We start from the raw sequence: 27605 nt of genomic DNA, 5'->3' as shown, positions 1-27605 counted from the left end.
AGATGGGAAATAACACTTCTAATAGCTAAAGAAATTATTCCAGGCTGCAGCAGTTTATGGGAAAGGGACCCTTACAGGGTAAGGGCGACACAGCAGGAAAACACAGCCCTCTGTGAGGAGGACCCACCCCAAAGCTCCACCCTGAGGCTGGAAAATTCTGGGTAGGACTGGTCTGGACTGGCAATCACAAAATGATATTCTGCTGGTAAGGATGGCTTCTGCTTCAAGACTGGAAACTCATTCCCTCGAGAGTCTACGTTTCAGAGAGACTGCCTCATCAACTAGGATATTTCCTATGCTTCTACCTCACCAGTTCCCATTTAATTGTAAACACATCACATCAGAGACATGTTCTCCCTACTCCCACTGCTTCTCTCCACCTCCTACTACCTTTCTTTATGCTAGAATTGTACTAGTTTGGAGCCTAGGAAACAAAAAATTCAAGAGTTTAAATAAATGCACAGAGCGCTTAATTTGCAGTTTACCTGAAAGTCCATTTCCTGCTGTGGCAAGTGGTAGTTACTTGGAGCTACACACTGTTACCCTGTCATTAGTTGTCCAAAATGCTCCCTCTCTTTAATTGGCTTCCACCACCTAACTTTCTTATACCCTGTCAGTTTGGTAATCAGAATTATTACTTGGCACAAAGCACAGGGCTGCCAGGGTACAAACACTCCCAGCAGGTGAGCAGTAGGATGCCTGGTACAGATTCCTTGCCACTTGTGGCTTTCCACTTGTAAGATGTTCTGATGCTTGCTTTGTCTTTTCTGAGGCAATGCCATAGGTCTTTGCTATTCCTCTAAACATAAAAGACACTGTCAGCAGTTGGTCAGCTGGGCTCCTGATTATAGAAACAGCCCAGGCTCAAATCCAGTTAATCTGATTCTCCCAAGGCAAAGAGGTACTAGGCTTATAATAATTCGACCAGGAAATTTCCTCCTTGGAAATCACATGACGCATTTGCCCTGATGTGTTACACATGCCTTCTCTCTCTGACGGTTAATCTCAGAAAGGAATTTAAAATTAGTGTGGTGCCTTCTCCTCCTGCTTCTCAAAGAGTGACTCCCTAGCCACACCTTTGACCTCCCCTAGCCTTTCTCTGACAGCGCTTAGTAATGCGACCTAGGAGTACAGTCATTGGTGTGAAGTCCCACCTCTCCTCACCAACAGTAACTAAAAAGCATATCGGATTAGGAGTTCAGAAAGCGCCTCTCCTGCCACGTGCCTCTACCTCCCTGAGACTGTAAAGAGGCTAAGAACACAGGTCCGACTGCACTGCGTGAAGTGGAGACAATGTGAGATCATCTCCTCGTGGGCGCCCCTAAGCACCAGCCTGGCACACAGATGCCCGTGTCAGCTGAATGTCAGCAAGGACTGGCCCTAACCTAGATGAGCAAGAATTTCTGCAGTATAACAAAATCCCTTCTGAAATTTTCTACAGCTTTGGAAGGTCACCCAGGGATCTCAAATTGTCACTCCACCAGCAATTCCATTTAGAAATGGATCAACTCAAACAACTGGGCAGAAGCTTCTGTCTGAACCTGCTGGCAGAACACCACATCTTTATGGACTGCTGGAGAGTCACCTCCGTCCTGATTCCAAGGGGGGCAGGGACCAGGGTCCCAGTGGAGCCATTCAAAGGAATGCAAGTTCAGACGGGAGCACCGTCCATTGGCATTTAGGCCTCAGGACCCGAGACAGGGTTCAGCTTATGCAGGACACCACCATTGCCTTCTACTCCTACTTCCTCACTAACACAGGAAGTCCTGCTCACTACGGTATATGTTTGTTTTTCACCAATACTTCTCCACCCTGGCAAATGTCCTCATTATCATTTCATCTGTGCTGGTCTCTTGGGAAAGAGCCCATTAAAAAAAAAAAAAAACACAAAAAAAATTTTTGAATAATACCATCAGACCCAATTCACATCTAATGTGAAAGTTTTCACAAACAGGACTTGTCTAGAGATATGTCAACCCAGTCTCAACACCAGTCTCAGAGATTTGCCAGAAAATTAGAGACAACAGAATATGCCTATCCCTCACCAATTAGGGTATTAGGAGCGGATTACGGGATAGTTAGGAAGAATACAAGGAGTCTGTGTCTTCAAACAGTGTGGGCTTTGGACTCATTTGTTCCAACCCTTTGCCACACAGCAACCAGAATGATCTTTTAAGGATGTAATTCAAGCAGATCATGTCACAAATTAAGCCCTCCAAGTAGTTTTCACTGGCCCATCTAAGATGTCCTACTGTGGTCACAGAGCCCAGCCACCTCTCCAGTGGCTTCCCATGTCCTCTCCACATGTGCCCTGTCCCTTCCCAGAAGGCTGTCTCCCAACTATTTGCAAGGCTGGCTACTGTTCAGTCCAGTCTCACACTAAAGCAGCTCACATGGCACCTCTCAGAGAGCTCCCCCAGAACACCCATGTGTGTTTACTTTCATTATACTTACCGCCATCTAAACATTCTATCTTGTCTACCACAAGATAACTGCCATTGTATTCCCAGGGTCTAGCCAGTTCCTGGCAAAGTGCTGTGATCTGTAAATCTATGTTCAATACGCTCATTCATTTAACACAGTACCTTGGCTTTCTGTTTCTCTTCCACAGCCAACAACCTTTGGGTGAAACTGAAAGTTGGTTGACTAGCTTGGGTTTACCAACAGTATCTATCAATTAGGTAATGTTGATGATGTCAACAAACTCAACTAATGAGAGGCGATACAGATACAAGAGTTGCTTAAGTCTCTGACACAGAAAAAAAACAAAACCAAACCAAAAGCTGCAGGAATAAGCTTACTGATGATGCACCAGTCTCAAATGAGCTCTGGTAAGCTTCTCTCTGAGTGCGAACCACACAATGAAGCAATTTCCAGCTGAATTGTAGTCGAGGTGGCACCAGAGCCTTGGAAAAGCTACATGCAGTGTCCCTAGACCATGTGATATTCAGCAGGGGCTGCAGCAGGGTGGGTAGACAGCTTCTCCAGGAAGAATCCTGAGCCCACCCGACTTCCTCCCTCCAGTACTTTAAAACTACTCTTCTTATAAGGTCCACACATTCCCGCACCAAATCCTTATTAGACAGCTCATTTCATTCCACAGCATAAAGATGAACTAGAGTCATCCAGCAGCTTACGTGCCCCGGAGATGTGGCGACAAGAACCCAGCAGGTAGGATTCCTGGGTGGCATCCTATCACAGATGTCGTGCGGGAGACCCTGTTCACTGCACCATGTGTTATGCAGGGTATCATACGGGGTCTCTGGTCCCGCTCCCCACATAAGAACGCAGGACGTGGTGAGGCCAAAAACGAACACCCACGGAGCCATAGGTAGGGTGTTCCTACCACTATAGTCTCGCTGACAGCTGGGTTGGGGACACAGGAAGCAGAAGCCACATGATCCACAAACTGCCGTCTGCTTCTCTGCCAACCAACCAACCCCTTGCTAACTGCACTCCGCTGTGCTAACTGCAATCCGCGCTTGCCAGCCACCCTCTTCTTGCTAGCCCCCATTTGCTGCTAGCGTAGCCACGGCAGTTATATTAGTGCCCAATGGCTCACTGGTTACAGCTGACGGCCGACTAGCCACAGCTGATGGCCATTTACTACCTGAGCCAGCACCTTTCCATGGGAGGGCCAGAGCCTGGAAACTGCACTCCTGGCTCTGTCCCCACAACAGGACAGGAGGAATTACTGGCCAGAGGAATCCACTAATGTGGTCCTAACGTAGCGTGGCATGACAAAGCTTAACAAAGTCTTGCTATGTTTGAGGTAAACTGCAAAGAGACCTCCCCGAGGAAACGGGTGCGCCTTCCCTGGTTCCCCAACTCACCTATCCCAGTTCTGTTTACTTGCCTTGGTCCGGACACTAATCTGATTGCTAATCTCCACATCGATAAACATATTGCCCGGGTTTTACTCAGCCAGGAGGAATTATTATCAGCAAACAATTACTGAGCTCTTGCGAGTGCCAGGCACGGTTTTACATGCTTTACATGTGTTAAGTGATTCGATTCTCACAACAACCCTACGAAGCTATGTATTATGAATATCCTTATTTTCTGATGAGGAAACTGAGGCGCAAGGATGTCCAGTGACTCACCCAAGGTCACACAATGAGTAAACGGTGGAGCTGGGGTGTGAACCCAGGCAATCAGGCGGCCCAGCTCCCATGAAGCAACACAACTTGTTTTTCAGGCGAACCTATAAAATCCTAAAGGCTTAGGGGATAATGTTAGAAAGCCACCAAAGCAAAATGGAACGACAATTTTATCACAAGGGACAAATGAGAAAGAGATGGGCATATATGGGGAAGGGCTTTATAAGTTCAGGCTCTGAACTCGTCTCTTCTGAAAATCCCAGCTGAAGGCAGTCTGACCCTGCCTCTCCACCTAGTTACGAGGCTAGTTCTTCTCACCACCTACCATCTTCGCCTTACTTTCTCTGTAAGGGATCTTGGGCCCTTCCCTCGGGCTCTGGGCTGTGCACCTATCCTGCTACTTGAACTCTACTGATGGACATTTATTCAATTAACATTTATTTAGCACCAACTGCATGGCACGAGCCCCGTCTGAAGCTTTTCCACATTTTATCTCATTTAAATTAATCCCGACAATAAAGATATGAAGAGGGTAGTATGGTTTTTCTCCCATACATTTTTTATTTTTATCAAAGTTCAAGAAACAAAATAGGCTTATATGCATAAAAAGCGAATGTCTGTAATACATGATGGCAAATGCCTACCTCCTCCTTCCCGCTCCTCCATAGGCAGATGGGTGCAACTTTTGGTGTTTTCCACTCGTCAATCACTGCATTTCTTAACACTGTGCTTCCCAAACTGAGCCATTGCCTATATTAACATCCTGCTCTTACTAACGTGGCTACCCCGCAATTTTCAGTCATCCCTGGTCAGTGTTTGGAGTGTTTGGAGGGGAGTCATCCCCTCCAAGTGTTTACACTTGGAGAATGTAATTATTTTTCTACTAGACTGTGCAGTGCATCCTGTGAATAGATTCCCTTTCTTATACAACTTCCCCTTGCCCTGGATTTCATCATTTCCTTTTCTCCCACTTGCCTAGTTTCTGAGGAACAATCCATCATTTTTAAAAATTTTTATTGTAGTTCTACCAATAATTCTTTCCAATGCTCAGACTTATCAGGTAACTTATCAAACCTCCCCACCTGAAGAGAAAAGTGGGTGTTCTCAGTACCATTTTCACTGAAGAAAAAACCTGAATCTCACACAAGTGAAGAGCTTGGCTCTGCGTCCTCTGGGAAGTGGCAGAGACGTGATTCATCTGGTCTCAACCCCAGCATTCACTCGAAGCATTCACAGCACACCCTCTGTGTAAAGAAGACGTGCAGGCCACAGGCTACACAACTCCAGAGGGTGCTGCTCCCCACACAAAGATGAGGACAGTGGCCTGGAGGGAGGGAATGGTAAAAAAGGGGGCTTCCCATCCCGTCTCCAAATACCACCCCTGGTCACCTTGCACTGTACTGGTCCCCCCACGCCAAATAGAGTTGTGTGGCTACTCTCTGTCCTAGCTAGCTGCCACTCTCTGTTTGGCTTCATTGCTTGACTCATGTTCAGTAGCTGGCTTCTCTGCCTGCTTATTATGTAAAACCACCATAGCAGAGCTGCCTCTCTGTGGTCCTGTGGTTTTTTATGGTTGCCATGGCCTTTCCCGAGGGGTCTCTCTCCCTCACAGCAGCTCCTTCCAAAGGTGAGAAGCCACTCTCAGGCTCATTTCAAAAGGCCAAGCTCTTTTCGAGTCCTGTTGCATGACTCAAGATAGAGGCGATAGCAGCCATACCCTGAACCCAAAGAACGGCCTTTCCTTTCTTGCTGCACTAGAGGCTTACTATGACCACTTGCCTCTGACATTCCCAAGGGAGGGGTGACCTGTCTCCAAAGCCCCTGCATTGTAACCTTTCTGGAAATGCTCTGTCACAAACGAATACTATCAGCACATGACGCCCAACAGATGGAGGCTGAGAGCTGTTGCACTGATGACAGATGAGACAGTGTATGACAGACCGCCCAGCTCTGAACTTGTTCTTCTACCCGTGGCTGTGATGAAAAAGCAAGGGGACCAGGTGATGTCCGAAAGTGATGATGCAGAATCATAGGGAAAAGTTGTTCTAAGTGAAAAAGTCGTTCCAGAAATATCACACTTAGGACTGACGAGGCTTGAATGGGGATACCCTTGGGACTTCCTGCTGAACTTCAAGAAGCATCTTACTCTAAATTTAGCAGCTAGGTCAGTTCTGAAGTGTATCCAGCACCCAAAAAGATGACACCAAATTCTGGCCAACTTCCATGTAGGATAAAGTGATCAATGAAAGATTCTGAAATTATTTTGTCAAAACTTTTCCAGTTGCAAGTGAAGAAATCCAACATAACCAAACGTACGTATTAAGCACTAAGAGAGTCCAGGCTGGAAACATGGTTGCCTAGCAGAGTACCTTACTCTGTTTTCATCCAATAAAACTTTAGTGCAGACGTTCTAAACCAGTGGTTTTCAAAATTCAGGTCTCGACCCACTGAAGCATGAAATCAGACCAACGGTCATGACCATCATCTTTTAAAAATAAAAGAAGAAAATAGCAGCGAGTAAAGGTAAGTTGTTTTCTGTGACTTTTGTTATAGCCATTTATATGCGTATGTGCACCAGTCATGAGTCTTGATGTGTGAAAATGTGTTTGTTTGGTTTTTTTTTTACTGTGGGTAGGTTTGGTGAGCGCTGTGTTAAACCTCAGACCACAGGTCCTTCACTAAGTCCTGCTCACAGGCATGTTTTGTTTGCTTTACACAAAGAGTTTTTTGAAGAGAGAGTTGAATCATTTGCCAACATGAAACATCTGGAGATTTACATAATAATCACCATTTCTAGTAGCTCTTGAAAATTGGAAGGTCTGGTCAGTTGGCGCATGTCCCTCCATGGGACCTAGGATAGAGTGACACAGTGACTTCTCTGTTTAGAGAGGGCCATGATGTCCAGTTTGCCCCAATATCCACTAATTTAGGTTACCTGACTGGTTCTTAGAGGCATCTGTATGTGCAACCTCTACTTCTAACCATCCTCAACTCATCCTGACCCTCAAAACCCTCTGTTTCTCTTTCCTTGTGTCCATTGCTGGACTAAGCTCCTACCAAACCCATTATGGCAGCATTTCCTCAGATAGAGGTTGTATTTCACTGCTTCTGTTTTGCCTGTTTGACCGCCTTGCTCTTATTTCCTCTTTATCCACTTGTTGCACTCCTAGTCACCCTTCAAAGTCTAACCTGCCATGACCTTGCAGCAGAATTAATCACTCCCTGCACTATGGTCCCATATTACTTTAGTCGTCTCTGTTGAACACATTTCACATTGTACCATAATTACTTATTTATGTGTCTATGTTCCTTGCTAGAATGTGAGTGACTTCAGGTCAAGAACTATATTTTATTTGCTTCTTTATCTAGATTGTTTATCTTTTATTAGTTTCTGAATGAACATTTAAATAAGGATAACCATATCTCCTACCCATACACATCATTCATTCACTTATTAGTCCATTCAACATTCATTGAGCACTTACTATGGAGCAGACTCTATGTTATGGATATAAGTTGAATCAAAGACTATCCCTAACCATGAGAAACTTATAGGACTTCTCAAAGCCAATCTTAATGCTGCCTTTTCTATAAATCTTTTTAAAAAATTGCTTTGAAACACTGACTCTTCCTTCCTTGGAACCCCCACAAAATATAGTTTATACCACCTCTATCACCTTGTGTCACCTCTATTTGCATTCTCAACCAGCACCCCTCCTGACACTGGCTGATTCATTAACCTACTGAGGGTACACCTTTTCGGTGTATCAGGTTATCTCCAAAATGTTTTGCAGAGAGTAGACCTCAATAAATCTGTGATGTGATCGAGAAGTCCACTGCTATGGCTGTCTCAGGCTGGCACCTTTACACATGGCAGAACCAGTAGTGTTTTCCAGACAAGGAGGAACGGCATTACTGGACTCCAGCCCAGTTGTTACCAGTCCCACTGTTGGCCCTAAAACTGACAGCCTCAATGGCTGTCCAGACAGGGGTCCCATGAGTGGCCCATAGACAGAAGTCCAGTAGACACTCATCTGTGCCATGCATCACTTACGGGACTCTTCATGGACCTGGGACCCCACAACCCCTGTCATTTTTCTGAGAGGTACTTAGTCCTCTGTCCAATTTCCCTTCAGATCCTCCAGTCTGGAACAACCTTGCTATCTTTTTCTACCATTCTGTTTTTCTTAATTTTTCTGAAACTTCTCACTTCTCAATGTTTCAAATAATGAACAACAATAGAGCATCAACAACAGAAAAAATATGGACAGCTAGAAGAATATAGACCCAATACCGTGGAAGTGGGTAAAACACTCCAGGTTTCAATAATATACTTTAGCTCCTCAAAGACGAAAGACGGAGTTGTAAGCCAAGATATCTCCTGAAACTATCTTGTACCAAAGAATACCGAAGAGCTTTGTGAACCCCAATAAAAAGGCTCATCTAACCCTTTGAGAATTAGGAAGGATTCCTAGGGAATGGCACACCTGTACCTCGACTCCAAATCAGTGCTGCCGTCCCCAAGTTAAGCTGAGCCCCAACTCATTCCCAGGAAAAGGTGCCTTGTAACTTCCTCCCCCACGCACCTGCCCCTGTCTGCACACGCAGTGTCATACAGTATAGCAGTGTCTTGGCCGCTGGGGTCTCATACCAGGTCTGTTTTATTATGAACTATAGCTCCATTCTATACTACAGGAGAGTCAGAGAGAGAATGACGCTCTTTGCCTTCTCCTTGTCATCTCTGCATTGTAAGTGAGATAAAGTTAGCAAAAGGGAATGGAGAGGCTACTTATATAAAAGTTCTCACTTATCTGCCTGGAGGGCTGATCGTTTTACCCACAGAAACCACGGATTCCCGAGACAGTGACAAAGTGTGGACTCTGGACCAGAAGCATGGACATCACCTGGGATTGCAAGAAATGCCAAACCTCAGGCCCCGCCCCAGATCTACCGAGTCAAAATCTCTGGGAGCAGGGCTCAGGAATCCACGTTTTATCAAGCCCTCCACGTGGTCCCGATGCCTGCTAACTGCTAACGTCTGAGAACCACTGCCCCACATAGCAATTTCCCTGGAAGTATCAAGAACACCAGCATCTTCACGGTTAAGTCCAAGTATTCAAAGAAGTCAAGCTATTTGATTGCGATGGGACACAGAAACTTACCCCTGGTACCCACCAGGGCACCCTGGGCCATACGGCATTAATTATGTCAGTGTGAACACAAATACAATGTTTCAGCAAAAGGAGGTCATGCATACAAACCTTCACCCTCCCCACTGTTAACATTTGTCCTTGAATACACAGCGCCTGCCAGTTTGGGATCAACATACCTCTCCATCTGAGTCACCATCAGACCAACACACAATGAAATAAGAAGCTGGGCTGGTATCTTTCGTGGTGAGCCCACATCAGGCAACCACAATGGGAAGAAATCCTGCACCACTCACCCGTCACTGAACCTTCGGCAAACTCCTCTGGCTCTCTACTGCTGGCTCAGGAAAACATGTTGATTTTGGTATATGAGAGGCAAGCAATATCGGGACCCTCTTTCTTGCCCCCCGCCCCCAGGGGCTATGAAAATGATGACACAGATGGGCCCCCTCCTCAAAATGAATCAGATGCCGAGATCTTCTTCTTGGTAAGGTGAGCCTCCCTTGGGATGTTTTTTTCTGTGAGAATTGGAAAAGTCACTGTGTTATTCTTTAAAGGAGGGTTTCTGTGATGCAGTAGGTTGTTTCATCCTTCTTGGTCACTTGGCCAGGTAATTGGGGAGGTAAGAGGCAGGGCCACCTCTGAAAGACCGGGAGTAGCTAACAACAGGGCTGGCTCAACCCCAGCTTAGATAGAGACCGCAGACTCCACATTCTTCAGTTTACCCCTCATCAAAAATTGCTCTCCACAGCTCGGGTAAACTTAAGTCAATGAGTTTCTTCTCTCAGATTTATTTTACACATCCAGCCTGACCTCTAACTGTGGAAATTAAGCCTTTTTTTTTTTTTTTCTGAATAAACATTTTTTAGCCATCAATGAGTAAGTGGCAGAGGATTTGTTGTAATGTGGGTTTTTTTTAATATGAAGTTCTTTCTTTTAGCCTTGGAAATCCCATCATCGGGACAGCCCTTTGGTAGTGAAGATAAACTGGGCAGAGCCCTACTTTCAGTGAGCGGAGCATGTTCATTTATAAAACAGACAGAGCAACCTCTGCTGGGATTTTTTTCTCTCAAGGGGACTATGGAGGGAAAAAACTGGAGCTTTCCTCCTTCCAAAGATGGAGAACTCAAACTGAGTTGTGTGCATAAGTCACTGATCAAGACAATTTATTCTGAAACTTTCAGCATTGTGATGTCTCCTTTAATCGATAGCTTCTCATTAAAACTTACTTAGGAAATGTCCTTGTCATTGGTGTCCCCTTGAAAAACTTGGGGCTTTTCAAATTCAGGAAAAGATGAAGAACCTAGAATATTCCAGGAGTAAGTAGGGGTGGGGCATTAAGCAACAATCTGGGAAGTTGGACTGGAAAACTGAATACAGGGGTGGCTATTACACATTAAAGAGGGGCCCTGAAATGTGACTTGGGCCTATGAGGAATTATTACACTGCACAGAAAGACCTACTGTCCTCAGACTTCCCCGAGGATGGAAGAGAAATGGGTTTCGATTACCTTAGGCAGAGTGCACACGCCTGCCTGAGTGGGTAGTGCCCGTGTGGGTGTGTGTTTTGGGAGGAAACCGATTGGTAGGGGGTGGGGGCGGATACCATTAGAGGCAGCAATACTCCACACCTCTAAATGTTGCTTTATAAGATCACGTATGAAGTCAATAAATACTTGAGAAGAGACAGAGCTCTTTCTTAAGTTCCACAGGTGACTGAATTGTTTAATTTCTCTGGTGTTTATTTAGGTGCACAGAGTAATTCTGAAAGAATGTACAGAAGGGAGAGGCCTTTGAAAAGCATTATAAGGAAGCAGATCTTGAGTTAGGTCTTGGACAAATACAGAAGAGGAGAATATATATTTCTCACGAGGGCAGGAGGGGTAGTACGAGGGACAGTGGAGAAGGAAAATGCCTTCCAAGACTATTCAAGTAGGAAAAATGGGCCCAGAGGGAGAGTACAGTACAATTAGCACAGGTTTTGGAGCCAGATAGGCCTGGGTAGAAAACCAGCTCTTCTCCTTTCTAGTTAAGTGAGCTTTGGAGAGTTTCTCTACTCCTGTGAGATTCCTCTTACTCATCTCTTAAAGGAGGGAAATATAACCGACATTGGTGGGTTAAAAAATTAGAGATAATGCATACAGGGCTCTGTACACAAAGCCTGCCACTTAGTATGTGTTCAATAACCAGCAGATTTAAGAACATTAAAAATGAAACAAGATTGGCTTAGATAGGCATGAGGAGGAAGTAATTTAAGAACTTGGGGCGAATCCTCGATGATTAGCAGGAAGTCTTGAACTTTATACCTTGTCACTCATGTAGGTTTTTGAGCTGGAAATATGACATCAATGTCCTAAGAGGATTACTCTGGTGCCAGTCTGTAGGGCACATTTGAGACACAGTACACCACTATTCTCAGAAGCCACCAAGAAACAAGACTGCCGTGTGTGTGTGTGTGTGTGTGTGTGTGTGTGTGTGTGTGTTCCACGCACCTGAATGTCAGATGGAGAGTGAACATCTCTCCTTCGAGGGTGAACTGAAATGAGTTTCACAGGGTCCCACTCTATCCTAAAAGCAAGTTGGGCCATCCAACAGTGTCAGAAAGCTTCCAGGAAACAAACAAACAAACAAAACAAACAAACAAAAAAATGATGTGTCCAAATATAAAACTCTATTTACCTGGATGTGTCCCTCGCTGCTAAATTCTCATTTTCTCACATGGCTTCTGAGCCATAAGCATCCTTATTATTTACATTAGATGAGGTTTACATAACTTCACCTCTAGTATTTGTTTATTTTGCTTTCTCTAACAAAGAGAAATAAATCCCTTTTGTGTGTATTTTTACAACTTGCACTAGAAGGCACTTAAGCGAGACAATTACAGCTTTTCAATGACTATAGGGGGCCTCTGGAGTTTAGGTTGATGAGCGTGTATCCAGGAAGACAGATATTGACTGATAAACCCACAGAAGTCTCTCCTGTTTCTTTGTTACAGGATATAGCAAGGATAACGTGCCCTTGAACACATCAGAGAAATAACCATTTCATCAAGATTCCCAGGTCATTAAGTGTCTGCAACTGGAAGTGAGTGGGCGCCGGGGTAGGAGAACAAAAGATAACGAGGGTCAAAGTGTGTTAACAGATGCCATTCCACACCAGCAGAGGTGTGATCCACCAGCAACCTTTCCCGCCAGTCCGTGTCAATCCCAAAGCAGAGAGATGCATGAAAACTTTATCCAGGAGAGAAAATGATGGCACAAAGCAGTGGGAGTGAAATCACCTCTAAGTGGTGAGCACAACAGGGAACCTCTGTCACTCCCTCAGAAGATCTCTCCTGCTCTCAGGGTGGATGCTGCCATGATCTGAGCCCGCTCAGGGGTGATCCGTGTCAGCTCCAGGAGGAGGGAGCAAGGCCTCTCAGAGAGCAAGAAGAAATGGAAAGGACTGGAGAGGTCTCGGAATTGAGAAGGCCTAGTTCCAGTCCCAGCCCTGAGAACAGGCCTGCCTGTTCTGCAATGGGGCAGACACTAACTTATGCACCAGATATTAAAAATGGTGGCACAGTGCTGCTTCCGAGAGGCTCGCTGTCTAGTGAGGGAGCCAGTGGATGTCAACACCCTCGGTAAGTGCAGTCACTGCTCCATGTGCACCTTTGATGGAACGCAGGATGATGGGCCAATTACCTCCTGTGTGTCCTTGAGCAATTCACTTACCCTTTCCGAACCCCAGGGTTCTCACATCTAGAATGAACGCCCACCAGTACTACATGCTCTCCTGTGCCCTTCTCACTTGAAAAGCTATCATGAAATTAATTTCTTTCCATGGCAGCTCTTGTACCTGCCAAAAACACCTGTCTTCCTCTGCTGTTGGCTGAGGTCGGTGCGAGCAGCGAGCTGGGAGGGAGTGGGATGGATTGACACAGACCTCCAAATAAAAAAGGAACAGCCTTTCTTAATCAGTGGCTGCGGGCAAAGATAATACTAGAATGTGACCTTTCAGTGGCCTGTTCAAAGCGTTCCAGTTAGAACGAGGCTACTGACTTGTAAAGCAAAAGTGAACCCCGGAAAGTCTGCGATGACTTCGAAAAAGAGCTGCTATTTGGGGACTATTGATCTACAATACATACCATGTTTCCCTGAAAGTAAGACTGGGTCTTATATTACTGTTTGCTCCAAAAGACGCATTAGAGCTTACGTTCAGGGGATGTCCTGAAAAATCATGCTAGGGTGTATTTTCTGTTTAGGTCTTATTTTGGGGGAAACATGGCACACTAACACAGAGCACGTCTGGGGCTTTTGTGGCCCCACAAAGTGGCTTTTGTAATCCCTTTCCCAGCACTCATAAATTACTCACATGGGGGAAACAAACTAAAAAATATTAGCAGTAGAGATCAGGACCAGGTTGTTCCAGGTGGGTGGGACGTAAAAGTGAAGAGCGTTGATCTTTATTAAATGTCAACATCTGTACTTATTACTCTGAGAGTTCCTGGAAGCACCCCCAAAAAGAGAGGAAACATTAGAAACGCCTTTATATACACCAAATAATTTCACTCAATTACCACTTACTCAGTGAAAGCAAGTGATTATTAAAGATATACAGGAACAGAAGGGATATAGAGAGAGGAACCATGCTTCTCTTTGTCCTAAGGCACAGCCGTAGCACTGTTAGCTGTCATGATCCTGTTCTTCATCTAGCCATTAGTATAATAAAACCGAGCCGAGTTTCCAGCAACAAGAATCAATGTGAGTTCAGCATGTTCACCTCAAAGTTATTCCCTGTAGGGGCTTTAAGAGAAAGTAGATGTAGATAAGTCACCGACATGGTTTAAGGTAACCCCGAAAGAGCAGAGGTCCATGAGTGTGGGGAAAGTTATGTTTCACAGTTAGAAAACGTGGCAGAAGAAATCCAAGTTTACCAAAGAGCGAAATGAAACAGTGGTTGCTCATATTATAAAACCCTGTGGTGAAGGTCCCTAAGATATTAAGAGGGGACAAAAAAAGTCAAGTCTCAGAAAAAAATGATCTTAGAATGATCCCATTTGCATACATCTATCTATCTACGTATCTAATTCCTGTCTAGAAAAATACACATATAGTAACAATCTTACCTCTGGAGAGAAGGGGAAATGGAGGTTGACAGGGTAGGGACAGGGGTCACTTTTCACTATCCATTCTCCTGTAACACTTCACTTCTTAACATAAGATGTATTTATATATTACTTGGATAATTAACATCCATTACTGCTGCGTTCTTTTGCCTTTCTTCGATAAACCAACGAGTCAAACTATAATTCAATTCTGAGGCGTTAACTCACACTCAGGACCACGCCCAGGACATACATGCTGTGCACCTGCGCAGAGGACCCCCCCCCTTTTACATGCTCCTTCTGAGGTGATCTGGCACCTTTGACACATACCACATCCTTTAACAAGATGTTTGCAGGAGTGATTAGGGATACAGCTGAAATGCCAGGTTATTAAACTAGCACCCCTGAAACCTTTAAAACAGCCTGCTTCTCCTTCCAGCCGGTCCCAGCTAGTCTTGGGCATGTTCGCAAACAGCACAAACCTGGTAGAAGGACCCTTCCATTACACATCTTAATTAATTTACTGATTTGGGTGGCGGTGAGTAAGAGATTGAAGGCTAGGATGGGGGCAGGTAGGCAAGTCTCGAACACAACCCAAAATTCAATATGCAATAACAGTCCAAAGAGACACAGGCGCAGGAGCTCAGCTGTGCAAACAGTCCAGAAATAGGATGTGCTTCAGATGCCGTAGCTAAATGAAGGGTTCTTAATGAACTCTCGGTCCATGGAAACCCAAGCTTCACAATACAGAGATTCTTGCACCAAGAACATGTCTGCCCCGTCTCCACTGATCATCCCCCATAAGGTAGCCGAGCCCTGCAGCACCATTCCAACTTCTGCAACCGTGAACAGTGATCGATATTTATAATTACCTTTCTCCTTCACCATGGCAACCGGGTCCTCTGGCGAGCAGCACTGAAGGAAGAAGGAATGAAGCCGACGAGTGGGAGCGCGCCTGGGCAGACAGATCCGCCGCTGCAGAGGCTGCGAGGAAAAGCCCCAGCATCCACTCGCCAAGTCCCGGGCTTCTTTCTAAAATCCCGCCCCCAGCTCGGAGGGCCGAGCTCCGGTAACCGCCCCGGCAATCGCCACCGAGCGTGCCGCGCCCTGCTCGGGGACTCTGCCCTTGGGCTGAAACCACTCGCTACAGCTGCTGCTGTAACAAATGCAAAATTCCACTGCTCTAATCTCTGGTCACTGCCACCACCTTGCATTCCTTGCGCGAAGCCCGGGGAAAGCGGGCAATGCCATGATCCCGAGCCCTGGCCCCTCCCGGGGTCTGATAAATGATTGCCAGAAGAGAGGGGCCAAAAACAGCCAGGGACGGTGCCAATCAGTAAAACTAGTCAATTGTTAGCTTATTCGTTTCCTATTACTGCTGCTTTCATTCTTTCTAGAGCTCGTTTCAGACAAACTGAATAAAGAAAATTAGCCTTAGTAGAAACATAATGCTAGTGGCTCCTTCGGGTTCATTTTATTCCACTTTAAGGTCCTAGAGGCTCAATGACAAATGAAAAAAACATAAATAATGACATTTGATTTGCCCGGCTGCTCCCCCCCCTGTGGTTTACCTGAATGGGAGTGGGGGCTGAGGACAGACAGTGAGAGAGAGCCTGGGAAGAGGCTCTTTTCAGGATTCTTACCCAGGATCAAATTCTGGATCAAAGTAACATTCTGACTTATCCAGTTAGGTAGGATTCTGACTTTCACTTTCTCTCTGCTTCATTAGAGTTTTCTAGACAAACCCCTTGGATGCGTACATGTGAGGGGGAACCCCAGCTACAAAGGAAGGGGCTGTCACCACCATACCCCTCCCTAGCCTGAGGCTGACCCAGCCTCAGAGGCTCCTAACAAGGCTTTTGACTTCTGAGCCCCGGAGTCACAGGTAGGCTGTCCTGGGAGCAGAGGACTGCTGGGTTCACAAAGCCAACGGCCACCGTGTGTGTTCAGCCTCCGCCACTCCTCACGTACATCCACCATGTGGGAGAAATGTGATGAGCAAGAGACAAAAAAACAGACGCAGCACCACTCCGGGGAGCAGCAGATGGCCAACACATCTTTCCGAACCAGAATGCACAGCCAGTATTAGACTGTATTTACTGCAAATATTGTAACGTGTTGGGTCTAAGAGAGCCAGGGGAACAGAAAGGAATGAAGTCAATCCACCTGCCTCATCTTTGACTCCAAGGGTGTTTGTAGCTGAAAGTACGTTTCTGGGGCTGGGCCAGGCCTTACTGCTGCTTTGCTGATGGGTAACAGTAGCAGTTCTCAAGCAGCTGTGACATTCCTACATCTGTGACTCAGGGTTTTACTATTAATAGCTTGGGCCTCTCCGCCTGTAAGGGCTAAGTCCTCTCCAACCCCTGGGTCGTCTTTTCTATGACACATACTTCACCCACACCGCTCCCGGCCTCCTCTGCAGCCCTGTAGGGTTGTGGCTTTCCTAAGTCAGCGGTCAGTTGGAGGATAAACACTGAAGAGCCTTTTAGCAGCTTCTCTGTCCTCCATTCATAAATAGGAGAGCACCATGACCTCCAGTCCAGAGGAGTGGGCAGGGTTGAGTACGAAAGACATGAGCCCTTCCCATTCCCAGATTTTCATGGCTGAAACTGCCCTGGTCTACTCTTTCCACCCCTAATCACCCTGAGAGACCTGACGGAGATGCTGACAAGCAAAACTAACCTCGGCGAGCAGAAATTAGTGTGGGGCTGTGAGCCTAAGCAGGTGAATTTAATTTTTTATGTTTTTGCTGCATAAATAGATAAGCACCGCCCTTAGACACTTCCCTCCCAGGCCTTCAGCTTATTCAGCTCAAAGCCAAGGGAACAATGTTCCCTCCCTCCCTCCCTTCCTCCCTCCCTCTCTCCTTCTTACTCTCTGCCCCTCTCCCTAATGGAATGTGACAGTAAAACACCATTGGTTTTCTATTAGTCCAAACCCAATCATACATAAGTGTTCCAGATACTATAAATGCAATTAATTCAATTTCTCTTTTACTCAGGACGACAATTTTTAATTCTGAGACTTATTAACTAAACTGGTTCCTTATTACAGCTCTGAACCTACCTGTCTACCTTCGTGGATAAGTTCCCAGAAACCCCGGTGTAGAAAGGCTCTCTGGCAGCTTTGGAGACCCGGCTAACAGAGTAACAGCTGGTGCCTATTCATTTTCAGGGAAGCCTTTTCTAAAGGAAAATACTACACAGTGGTTCAGAGATTTCCCCCCCTCCTGTGTTTTCCATGGAAAGAATTTTCCTGTACCACAGTCAAAGTGAATGAGTCACCATCATTTAGTTGCTAAATAATAGTCATATGGCTAAAGTCCCCCCCGCCACCCCCCCTAACAATCAGACACTGCTACTTTAGAATAAAAACAGCCACTCTGCACTTTTAAGATAACCAAAGAGGGTATTACTGAAGTTATTTTTGGAATGTGGGAGAGTAAAACTAAATTGTTTTTGTCTCCTTGCCTAGAGCCCAGTAGTTCCAAGTTTTCAGAAGCAAAGCATAGATATTTTCTACTTTACAGTTAAAGCTACAAGAAATGCAGCAAAATAAATCAAGAAAACAATGAAAAATGTACGGTTCATAAGATGGCAGGACATTTTATTCTTATTTCTAGAGATTGTTTCCGAAGAATTTATCTCAATCTCATTCCAACTCGGATGAGGTAAGACTTCATAATAAAGACACCAACTCATGATTTTATTCGTTGTTTCCTTCCCCAAACTGACTCACAGCCACCTTTTCCTACACTCACAAAATGAAGGCATGGTTGTCCACAAGTGACCAAAAGACAGAAACCATTTTGTTGAAGAGAAAGCTTGGTTAGCATACAGCCATTCTTGGCAGAACTCCAAGTGTATGTCATTTCAATAGAAGCCATGCCAATGAAGTTACAACCTGGAAACAAGCAACCTGACAGAGTCCACTTCCTCGCTGCTCTCTCTCAACAGAACCAAGGATTGTCTACTGCTTGTGCACTGCAGAGCAGGAAGTTTGGGACCTCTCTATGGCCACAGACACCAGCTTTCCAGGTATCACACATCCCTCCACACCTTTGGACTCATTGGCAAAAGAGCCCTCCATATCCTTTCTAGCAGAATTCAGCTGAAAGAAGACTCAAGAATGAGTTCCTTGTTTGCTATCTATTTAATGTTTACATCTATCAACCTCACCTCGACATTTACGGAGCACCTACTGAATGCCAGGTATGGGGTTGGCAGTACAAAAACAAGGAGAGAGAAAGCACTGTTCTGGAGATGCTTACCACTTGGTAGAGGAGATGCATACACACAAATATTCTCAAGGAAATTAGGAAGGTGCTAAGACAGAAGAAGCGTGCATAGGGTACAGGGCAGTGCTGAGCCCAACAGGGAGCCCAGGAGAGGAGACAAGGCAAGTAAGGCCTGCCAAGGTCATTTCAAGGGGAGGTTGTGGGATGAGAAGTAGTTCACTGTTCATGGGATACAGGAAGGGGCTCAAGCTAAGGCTGGTGTGGTTTGTCACAGAGGGCTCTGAAAGCCACACTAAAGAGGGGGGAGCCTTAGAAGTGACACGGTTAATCTCAAATCTGAGCCATCAGTTTCTTTCCAAGTTAAGATCAAAAGACTTTGGATGTTACTAACAATTGTCACCCCAATAAATTAAAAATAAACAAATAAATAAAATGCAAAAAAAAAAATTAACAGCTAAAAAAAAAAAAAGACTTTGGATGCATTTCAAAGTCCACCATGTTCTGTTTCCAACCATATTGCCTCCTTTTTGCAAACTGGGTTGTGTTGGTTTGTGCATGTCCAGTTTTTAGCAGACTGCTGGACAAATAATAGACGCTCAGGAAACGTCTAAGCTTATTAGTTTGTCTAAATATTTCTGATCAATAGATAAAATGACAGCCATGCACATCTCACACACAGCACTTTGAGTCGCACGAACCCATTGGTTAATCCTTCTGTAATGTAGTGGCTTCGTCTCCAGAACTAGGCTGTGAGCTCCAGAAGGCAAGGAGGGTTTCCGGCTTTTCTAGACTCCCAAGAGCACAGTCTACAGAACTCCAGGGACAGAACTACTAGGGGTGCTTTAAATGCAGACACCTAGTCCCCACCCAAGGTCTGATGCCTCAGATTCTCTGGAGGTGAAGCCTGCGCCACAGGCAGCTTCTTAAGTGACTAAGTGGCCTAGCACACGGCCTGCGTATCAGGAGGTGAATGAACATGAGATTTACAAACAGAGCTACATACCATCCCACCACTTCTGAAAAACAACCCCCGTTCTCTCCTCGGCCAAAATAACAATTATCTCGACATTCACTGCAATCTGAATGACACTTATTGGAAGTGATGATTCCAAAATTTCCCACAGTCTAAGGAAAATTCCTAAATGTCTGAGCCCTCTTGATCCTACTAACTCTCTTGTCCTCAACTGATAATTCTTAGGATTTTTTCCATGTGAACCTCACAGAATCAATGGCCAGCAAAGTTGTTTTCCATGAATTCTTAAAGTAGAATTATTTTACATTTGTATCCAAAACTTCTGCATGGTCCTTCTTGGAAGCCACTTCTGAATTTGGATCTAAGGAATTGGTTGCAGCTTGAGAAAATGACAAAAATTACTAAAGTATATTTAATGTTCCCTATAAATAACCCACTAAGGATAGAAAGTAGTGAGCATAAAAGAAGCCATTTTCCTACAAGTGTACTGGAACCTATTACCAGAATTCAAAGGACCTTTTGATAGTAAAGAGAATTTCATGGATTTTAGCCTAATTTCGAGTACACGAGAAGTTCACAAGGACTACAGAAATAGCTCTAAATTATGTGGGAAGAGGCCATTTGTTTCCCTGTAGTTTACTATTAGCTTTACCCTTTTCCTTAATATTTTTCTAGATAAAAATACAGCGATTAGGATAGAAAAACGGTCCCTTTCCATCATTTAGAGCTGCAGGGCCTTCCCTTGAAACACTTCCATCTTTCTGGTGCCTGACTGCCACCAATGCTTTGAATTGTCTAGCCAAGGATGAGCCCACAGGCCAAGACTAAGATGCTATTCACCTATCTTAAGGAGTCCAAGAACTAACGAAAAATAAGGTATCAAGAGAAAAGACACTGTGATGAAGGAGTTGCATGTCTGCTTTGGCAAGGGATTGTGGACTCTTTAAGGGAAGGATCATACGTGAGTATCTGCAGGCACATAGTGACAGGCACAAAATGGGAATGCAATATTTGATGACTACTAAGGAATAAATGTCTCTGGCTTACTATAGTAAGTCTAAACACTAGATAAGCATTCATTCTTATAGTCAAATAGACTGATTTTAAAAAACCTAAGAAACAAATTAAAAGTCAATTCAGTCTCCTATATAAATCAATTTAACGATTGCTTGAAAATATTTGCCAGGATGCAAACCAGTAATTCACCTTGGAGAGGAAGCACTGAAAAGGAATTTAATCAGGGAGTCATTTTACGAAGTCCCCATAATAACTAACCCTCACCACCACTTCTGTCACCATTGATAGAGGGCTTATTATGTCAGCCAGCACTCTAGTCTCTTTACATTTATGACCCCATTATATTCTCATAACAACTGGATGAGATAATATTACACTTTACACATGAGGAAACAGCTAGGTTTGTTAGAATTTAAAAGCCACAGGACCTCCTTTTGGTTGGTTGGGTCTTCCCTTTTACAGAGGTCACTAAAGATCCCCTCTTCCCTTTCCCCAACCGCTTACCACACACACACACACACACACACACACACACACACACACACACACACACACTTTTTGAGTCAAGATACACTCGACATACATTGACTTTTTTGGCACTTCCAAAGGACCTGGCACAATGGAAACGATATTCCATTTGGCCTTGTCTGTGTAAAACGATCTTCTCTCCTGGTACCTTATCCTGTGTTAGTTCTTAGACTTCTTATCACAGGACCTGCCACGTGAACAACATCATAACCTTTGCCTGTTGGACTCATTCTTGGCTGGACGGGAGAAGATGTACCCAGGTCCACATATCAAGTCTTTTAAGATGCAAGTCAGTCATCCACCATGACTAATCATTCTCACGGAGTAGCATTCCTGTGGTTTACAGAGAGACAAATGAGAATTGGGGGTGGGGGTGGCACAGCAGTTTTGTAAGGCGTACAAAGCCTACATTTGCTCTCCTCCTTCCTGATAACTCTCTTTATGCCCTGCCATACTCCCAGAAAATAACCTCTCTCTCATTCTCCTCGAACATTTCAGCCATCATCTGAGGGATAGGCCAAAATAAGCACGCAAAGTACACAGCCATTACTGGCTGGTGTGTTCAAAGCAGTGAGGAGGCCAGCATGGCTGGAGGCAGGTGAGGGCGCGAGTGAAGAGAGAGAGGCGAGAGTTAGGGCCCTCTGGGTCATGGCAAGAACTTTGGCTTTCACCACGAGTGAGGTGGGAAGGCACAGGGAAAGTCACATGATCTGCCTGTCATTTCCATGGGATCCTTCTGGCTTCTGTGTGGTGACTAGAATGAAGGGGAGTGGCCACCGATGCAGAAGGTTGAATGAGTGCATGAAATTTACAAAAGGTCAAGGGTGAGATGATGACGTAACAGAATGAGATGAGGAAAAAGATTATAGACGACAGAAATAAAAACCGAGGACCAAGATAGTATCAATAGTAATAAATGAAACATCCAAGAACAGAACACATACTGATAAAATATCTAGTCCCTAGCATAGAACAAAGTTTGAGATGAACTCAATGAATGCAGAAGAGCCTAAAACAACGAAAGAAAACCAATAGATGTGCAAAAAAAAAAAAAAAAAAAAAAAAAAAACCAGAAAGAAAATAATGCTTTAAGAAAAACTTATGTTCTAGAAGTCAAGAACCTAAGAAGCAGCAAAGGTATTCAAAGATCAAATACACAAGAATTTTCCTGAAATGAAGATACGTTTGAACTTGCAGATTTAAAGAGTACAGGTATAATATTTGGCAAAATGGAATATAAAATGCTAACTCCAAGTCCTGTCCTAAGCTTTTGAATTTCAAAGGATATAATTTTCTTTCTATAAAGACAGAAAAAAAAACCTATCACCCACCAAGAGAGAAAAATTCAGGCTAATCTCAGACTTCTCCACAACAATATGGATGCACAGAAGACCATGGAGCAATACCTGGGTGTCTTGAGGGAATGCAAGTGTATCCCAGAATCTTACAGCCAGCCAAAATGTTGTTCAGACAGAAAGGCAATGGCAAACCACCACACACACACAAAGGTACTCAGGAATACAACACTGCAAACTCTTCTTAGGAAAACCTCTTGACCACAACATTTAGTCAATGAAGAGACACATCAAAATCAGTAATGCAAATAATGTAGTAAAAGGATTGGCAGTGAGCAGTGAATTCTATTAAATCTGAAATGGATACCCCAATTACTGCATTCTGGTTATAGAAGAGAATGGCAAGGTTTGGAGTAACAGAAGCAAAGAACAAAGACCAAACCGTATTATACCAACAATAATCGAGAGGTGGGTCGGAGAGAAGCACAAGAGTGCTTCTGTCCCTGCTTTCACAGCAGGAGGAGAGTGATTTGCACCCGACCATCCAGGATTTTTACCCTAGGCATCTCACAGAAGAGCCTCAAATCACATCACCTCATTGCTTTACCTCTGATTAAAGATTATATGTTTTTATATTTCAACTCCTGTTTCTCAGTCTTGGGAAGGCAAAGGAATCCCAAGGCAAACATATCTTTAAGAAAAGGGAGATGATACACCCGTACCTTTGTACTGATTGTATCCAGAGTCTTCGTGCAAGAACCGAAATTGTCGCTAATTTATTCATATCTAGGATTCCCATAGCATCTTTCCTCCAGAGAAGTTGCTGAATGAAAAGGAGATGATACACTGGTTCTAGGATAATCACAGGGGGTTTATTTTTCTGTCTAGTTCTTCAGCCTACAGATTCATGACAATACCATGGAATTCCTCGTGACAGACTTCCATATAACAATACAGAGCCTTGCCCAGGTATAATGGTAGGCCTCGGGGTGCCTTGCCCCATCTAGTCTTCCTCTGTCCCCGTGCTACCCCTCTTTTGAGTAGGTACTGAGCCATATGACTTCTCACCTGGTCCATGGCTGATTGAATTGTTTGTAGACACTGGGCGGGGGGAGGGGAACCCATCACCAGAGGGCCGAACACTCCCAATGTGTACCCTGTCTTGAAAAAGATGGGCTGCGCCAATTAGGATTTCACTCCTGGGAATCTGAACGAAGACACATGTACAAAAGTCCCAGTCAATGGCAGGGACTTGTATTAAAAGATCAAGTAAGACCAGGCCAGGGGCAGGCTTCGCAGAGACATGTGGATACTAAAATTCCGAAGGGTAGTGTGTCAGAGAAGCCAGCTGCGAGGGAGGAGAATAGGATATTCCCCAAAACTGAACTGATGGTCCTGGAGAGGTCTGGAATTCTGTGCTTCCTGAGGCCTGGCTGTTCAGCATTTCTTGGGTTCCTATGAGACTAAGATCTTATTCATACACACATATATATATTCCTCCCTCTTTTGATTGCTTGTACCTCCTGGACATTCACCTCTACAAGTCAAGCCTGGTAACTAGAAACATCACAATGAGTGATGCACTTGAAGTAGCTTGGGGAGGTGGTAGATAAATACCCCAGCTTCCTCCTCCCTGGGCTGGAATATCCCTGAGGCAGATCCTATACTATCTCCCACAGTTCCCAATCATTTGAGCTTTAGCTGCCCACACTGGTAACTAGTTTGATAATTCACTTTTTATTAGTTTCACTCCCCCACCAGGGCTTTCTAGGATCACCTTCCTAGTAAATGACATGCCCTTGAATCCTTGTCTCAGGGTCTGCTTTTGGGGGGGAGTCCAACACAAAGAGAATCTCAGTTCTCCGTAGTATTACGCTTAAACATAAAGAAAAATTTGTCTCGGTCCACTGACCATTTTTAACTAGTCCTTACTTTAGATTTCAAAGACAGATTTGAAAGAGAACAATCCCTGAAGAGACCAAATATGCTCATCAGACAGAATATTTTTTTTCTCAAGAGAATCAATAATGAATGGGATAATTTTATTGTACAAACACAATGGGATTTGTATGCACAGACACCTTGCTGAAGTGCTTCCTCCTTTAAAATATGTAAATAAGCCTACTTGGATTAATTCCGGTCACAGAAGTCAGAACTACCAACTGCCTCATAGACAAATATGGCCCTCAATGTCTTTTAAGCTTGAAATTATGTTTTAGGGGCAAGGATGTCATTTATGACATTTATCAAACTCTACAGAAATGAGTCATTTTATAATAATGTTCTATTGTAGTCATATACATTCCTGGGCTCTCTTTTAAAAATTTTTAAACAGCTACACATTGCTGTAATTCAACCAAACATTGTGCTAGTACAATATGCCGTGTGCCAAGTTGGCTATATTTTTGGAAGAGGTATAGAAGGTGATTTTGTTCCCTTCATGCCTTCTTACCATTCCCCAGCAAGATAGAAAACTCTCTCCATATGTATTGGATTTGTTGGGGCTTGAAGAAATTAGAGGGAAAACAGGTAGGGAAATATTTAAAACTTAAATTCTTCTTGGTTTGGGATCTGGATTACACAAAGTTTTTTTTCCCTTCCTGAGTAAAATGTACTAAGAATGCTGAGCATTTATCAATAATCTTCAGTGGCTGTGTGTTAACTGTACACACAGAAAAAAGCAACTAAACCACAAACACAGCATTAAGTCATAGCACCACATAATTGAAAGCAAAGTGGGCAAAAATCAGGAAAGAATGAAGAGAAATAAATTACTGCTAAGGGAAATAATTATAGCTAACAAGTATTTACTGAGCATCTACAATACACAAACCTCACCTTGAGGCACACAGTGGTGCAGAGATGAAAGATGTGTAGGGTAAGCCCTCAGTGAGTTTACATTCTAGTAGGGCAAATAGCACAAGTACCTAAATAACTCCGAAGAGAGGTAGAAAGGGACGAGTCAGAGACACTGAGAAAATATTATAAAGTTTTGAAGGAAGGAATGCTTGCCTTTTAACTAAAGAGATAGAGGAAAGCTTCAAGTAGAATGTGGTCCTCCCCAAATAGAGAGAGAGTTCCGGAAAGTGGGTTGGGTTCAACAACTTTTCACCAGCTACTACAGATGAAAATGAACTAGCCCACTCCTGGTATCTAGATAAAGAAGCTAACCAAGAAATGTGTTGGAAGTAGCTGCTTGTATCCTCTTTAAACTCTTAAAATAGACCAATGGCACCATGGCCTAGGCTAGATCAAGTTCAGTTGAAGTATTACTAAACAAAATAACATCACATAGGATTTCCATCATTGATAATGTGGAGCAATTGATGACCTCAGCGATTTGGCAGTTACTTATTAAGTAGCTAAAACCCCTGCAGAAGTGCAGGCTACCAAACGACTATAGAGTTTGACTGTCCTCTTCAAGGACAAGTCTGGCCTGAGGAAAAGATAACAAATGAACATATCCAGCTCCATACTAGAATCACATGATAGCACTTTGGCGAAAAGAGTGATATGAAACAGAACTGGGATTTGTCCTACAAGGAGAGCTAATGTTAAACACCCCAGGATATTCTAGTGATAACAAAAATGACCTTGTGAAATGATCCAGGTGATGACAAACAGAAAGGGAGAAGCCTTGGTGCTGGCAGTGGCGCCAACTATCTGGGACTTTTCTTCCCAAGCCCATCTTTATCCCATGAGGACCCATTATATGTCATGAGAATTCTCCCTCTCCACTGGGCCACATGCAAACCTCTGTGAGCTGGATTTTTGTGGACACCATGAGTCAGGAGGTCCCTGAGGTCCTCTGATTCATTTTAGTTGCTATCTATGGCTACAGAACTTGAACAAGAGAAAAGATCTCTAAACAGCAACCAAACACAACTTGGGGGCTATAGTAAAACACCTGCAGCATGAATAGAGCAACCAGCTAACTGATGTCTCAGTCAAGACCTTAGCTTCCTTTACATAATATGTTTGCAGACCTTTACACCATAGGGATATAAAGAGTAAGATACAGGATGCTAATAGACACAAATGTACATATGGGATTTTTCATTGTAGTGAAAACTGGTTATTTCACTTTGAGGGAATAGCTCAAACTTAATTTAATTGTATTAAGTGAAATTTTAATTTAAAATTGTATTAAGTGAAATTTTAATGCAAAATAATGCAGTCCCTGGGGAAAATGGCTTGTCAGTGCCTCTAAAAGTTAAACATAGAGTTACCATATGACCCAGCAATCCCGTCTTAGATATATACCCCAAAGAGTTATAAACATACCTCCACACAAAAACTTTTACACAAATGTTCCCAGCAGCATCATTAATAATACCCCAAAAGCAGAAAGAACCGCAATGTCCATCAGCTGATGAATAGGAAAACAAAATGTGGCCTGTCTATACAACGGGATATTATTTGGTTGTAAAAAGGAACGAAGTACTGACACATGCTACAACATCAATGCACCGTGAAAACATGCTACGTGAAAGAAGCCAGACACAAAAGGCCACATGCTGTGTGATTCCATTTATATGAAATGTCCAGAATAGGCAAATCCCTAGACACACAAAGTAGGTCAGTAGTTGCCAGGGACTGGAGAGTGTTGGTGACAGGAGTGACTGCTAATGGATACCGGGTTGTTTTTAGGGGTGATAAAAATGCCCTGGAATTATACAGCGGTGATGGTTGCACAGCTGTGAAAACCACAGTACTGTACATGATAAGATGGTATATTTTTAAGGCACGTGGATGATAGCTTAATTTTGAAACTCTATGAAGTACCTTTACTTACGAAGACCTGTGTTATACACTGGAGAAGCAAAGACCATTTTCCTGACAATAAGAATCTGACTACCTGGTAGGGAAAGACATGCAGACAAATAGATATAATAACCAAGCATAAAGGTACTTGGATGGGCATTTGAATGACTTAAGGAAGGGCCCCCTAAGAGTGGAAGTCTGGAGAGTCTTCACAGGAAAGTATCACCTGAGCTGAATCTCAAACCTAACTAAAAAAAATGTTGATAATCTTTCAGTCGTCTCTTCTGCAATGGTAAAGAGGGAGGAAAAAGGCTACTTCTTCATCTAAGTCTGCCTGTAATATATATGGCAGTGCTGGGGAATGTCATTTTCCTTCTCTGGGCCTCAGTCTCCTACTCCCTGTAGGAAGGTGTTGATATGAAACTTTCATTTCTATCTGTAAGAAACAGCTGGAAT

At 43.9% G+C, this 27605-nt stretch overlaps 1 protein-coding gene across 4 annotated transcripts in view; it reads right to left on the bottom strand.

Annotated features, from left to right (window-relative positions):
• The window catches only part of ABLIM1 (actin binding LIM protein 1), a 265320-nt gene that overhangs the window by 142108 nt on the left and 95607 nt on the right, over positions 1–27605 (bottom strand). Inside the window, exon 1 of one of the 4 annotated variants that reach the window (XM_033130208.1) lies at positions 15208–15629. The exons of 2 other annotated variants lie outside the window; for them this stretch is intronic. In XM_033130208.1, coding sequence (XP_032986099.1) covers positions 15208–15223 — 16 coding nt within the window. In that variant the 5' untranslated portion in view covers positions 15224–15629. Of the gene's footprint in view, positions 1–15207; positions 15630–27605 lie in introns of those variants that run through there. One more of the 4 variants, XM_033130194.1, reaches the window with a different exon arrangement.

The sequence above is a fragment of the Rhinolophus ferrumequinum genome, chromosome 16 (assembly GCF_004115265.2).
Source record: "Rhinolophus ferrumequinum isolate MPI-CBG mRhiFer1 chromosome 16, mRhiFer1_v1.p, whole genome shotgun sequence".
Taxonomy (NCBI): domain Eukaryota; kingdom Metazoa; phylum Chordata; class Mammalia; order Chiroptera; family Rhinolophidae; genus Rhinolophus; species Rhinolophus ferrumequinum.
This window is presented reverse-complemented; position numbering and strand designations above follow the sequence as displayed.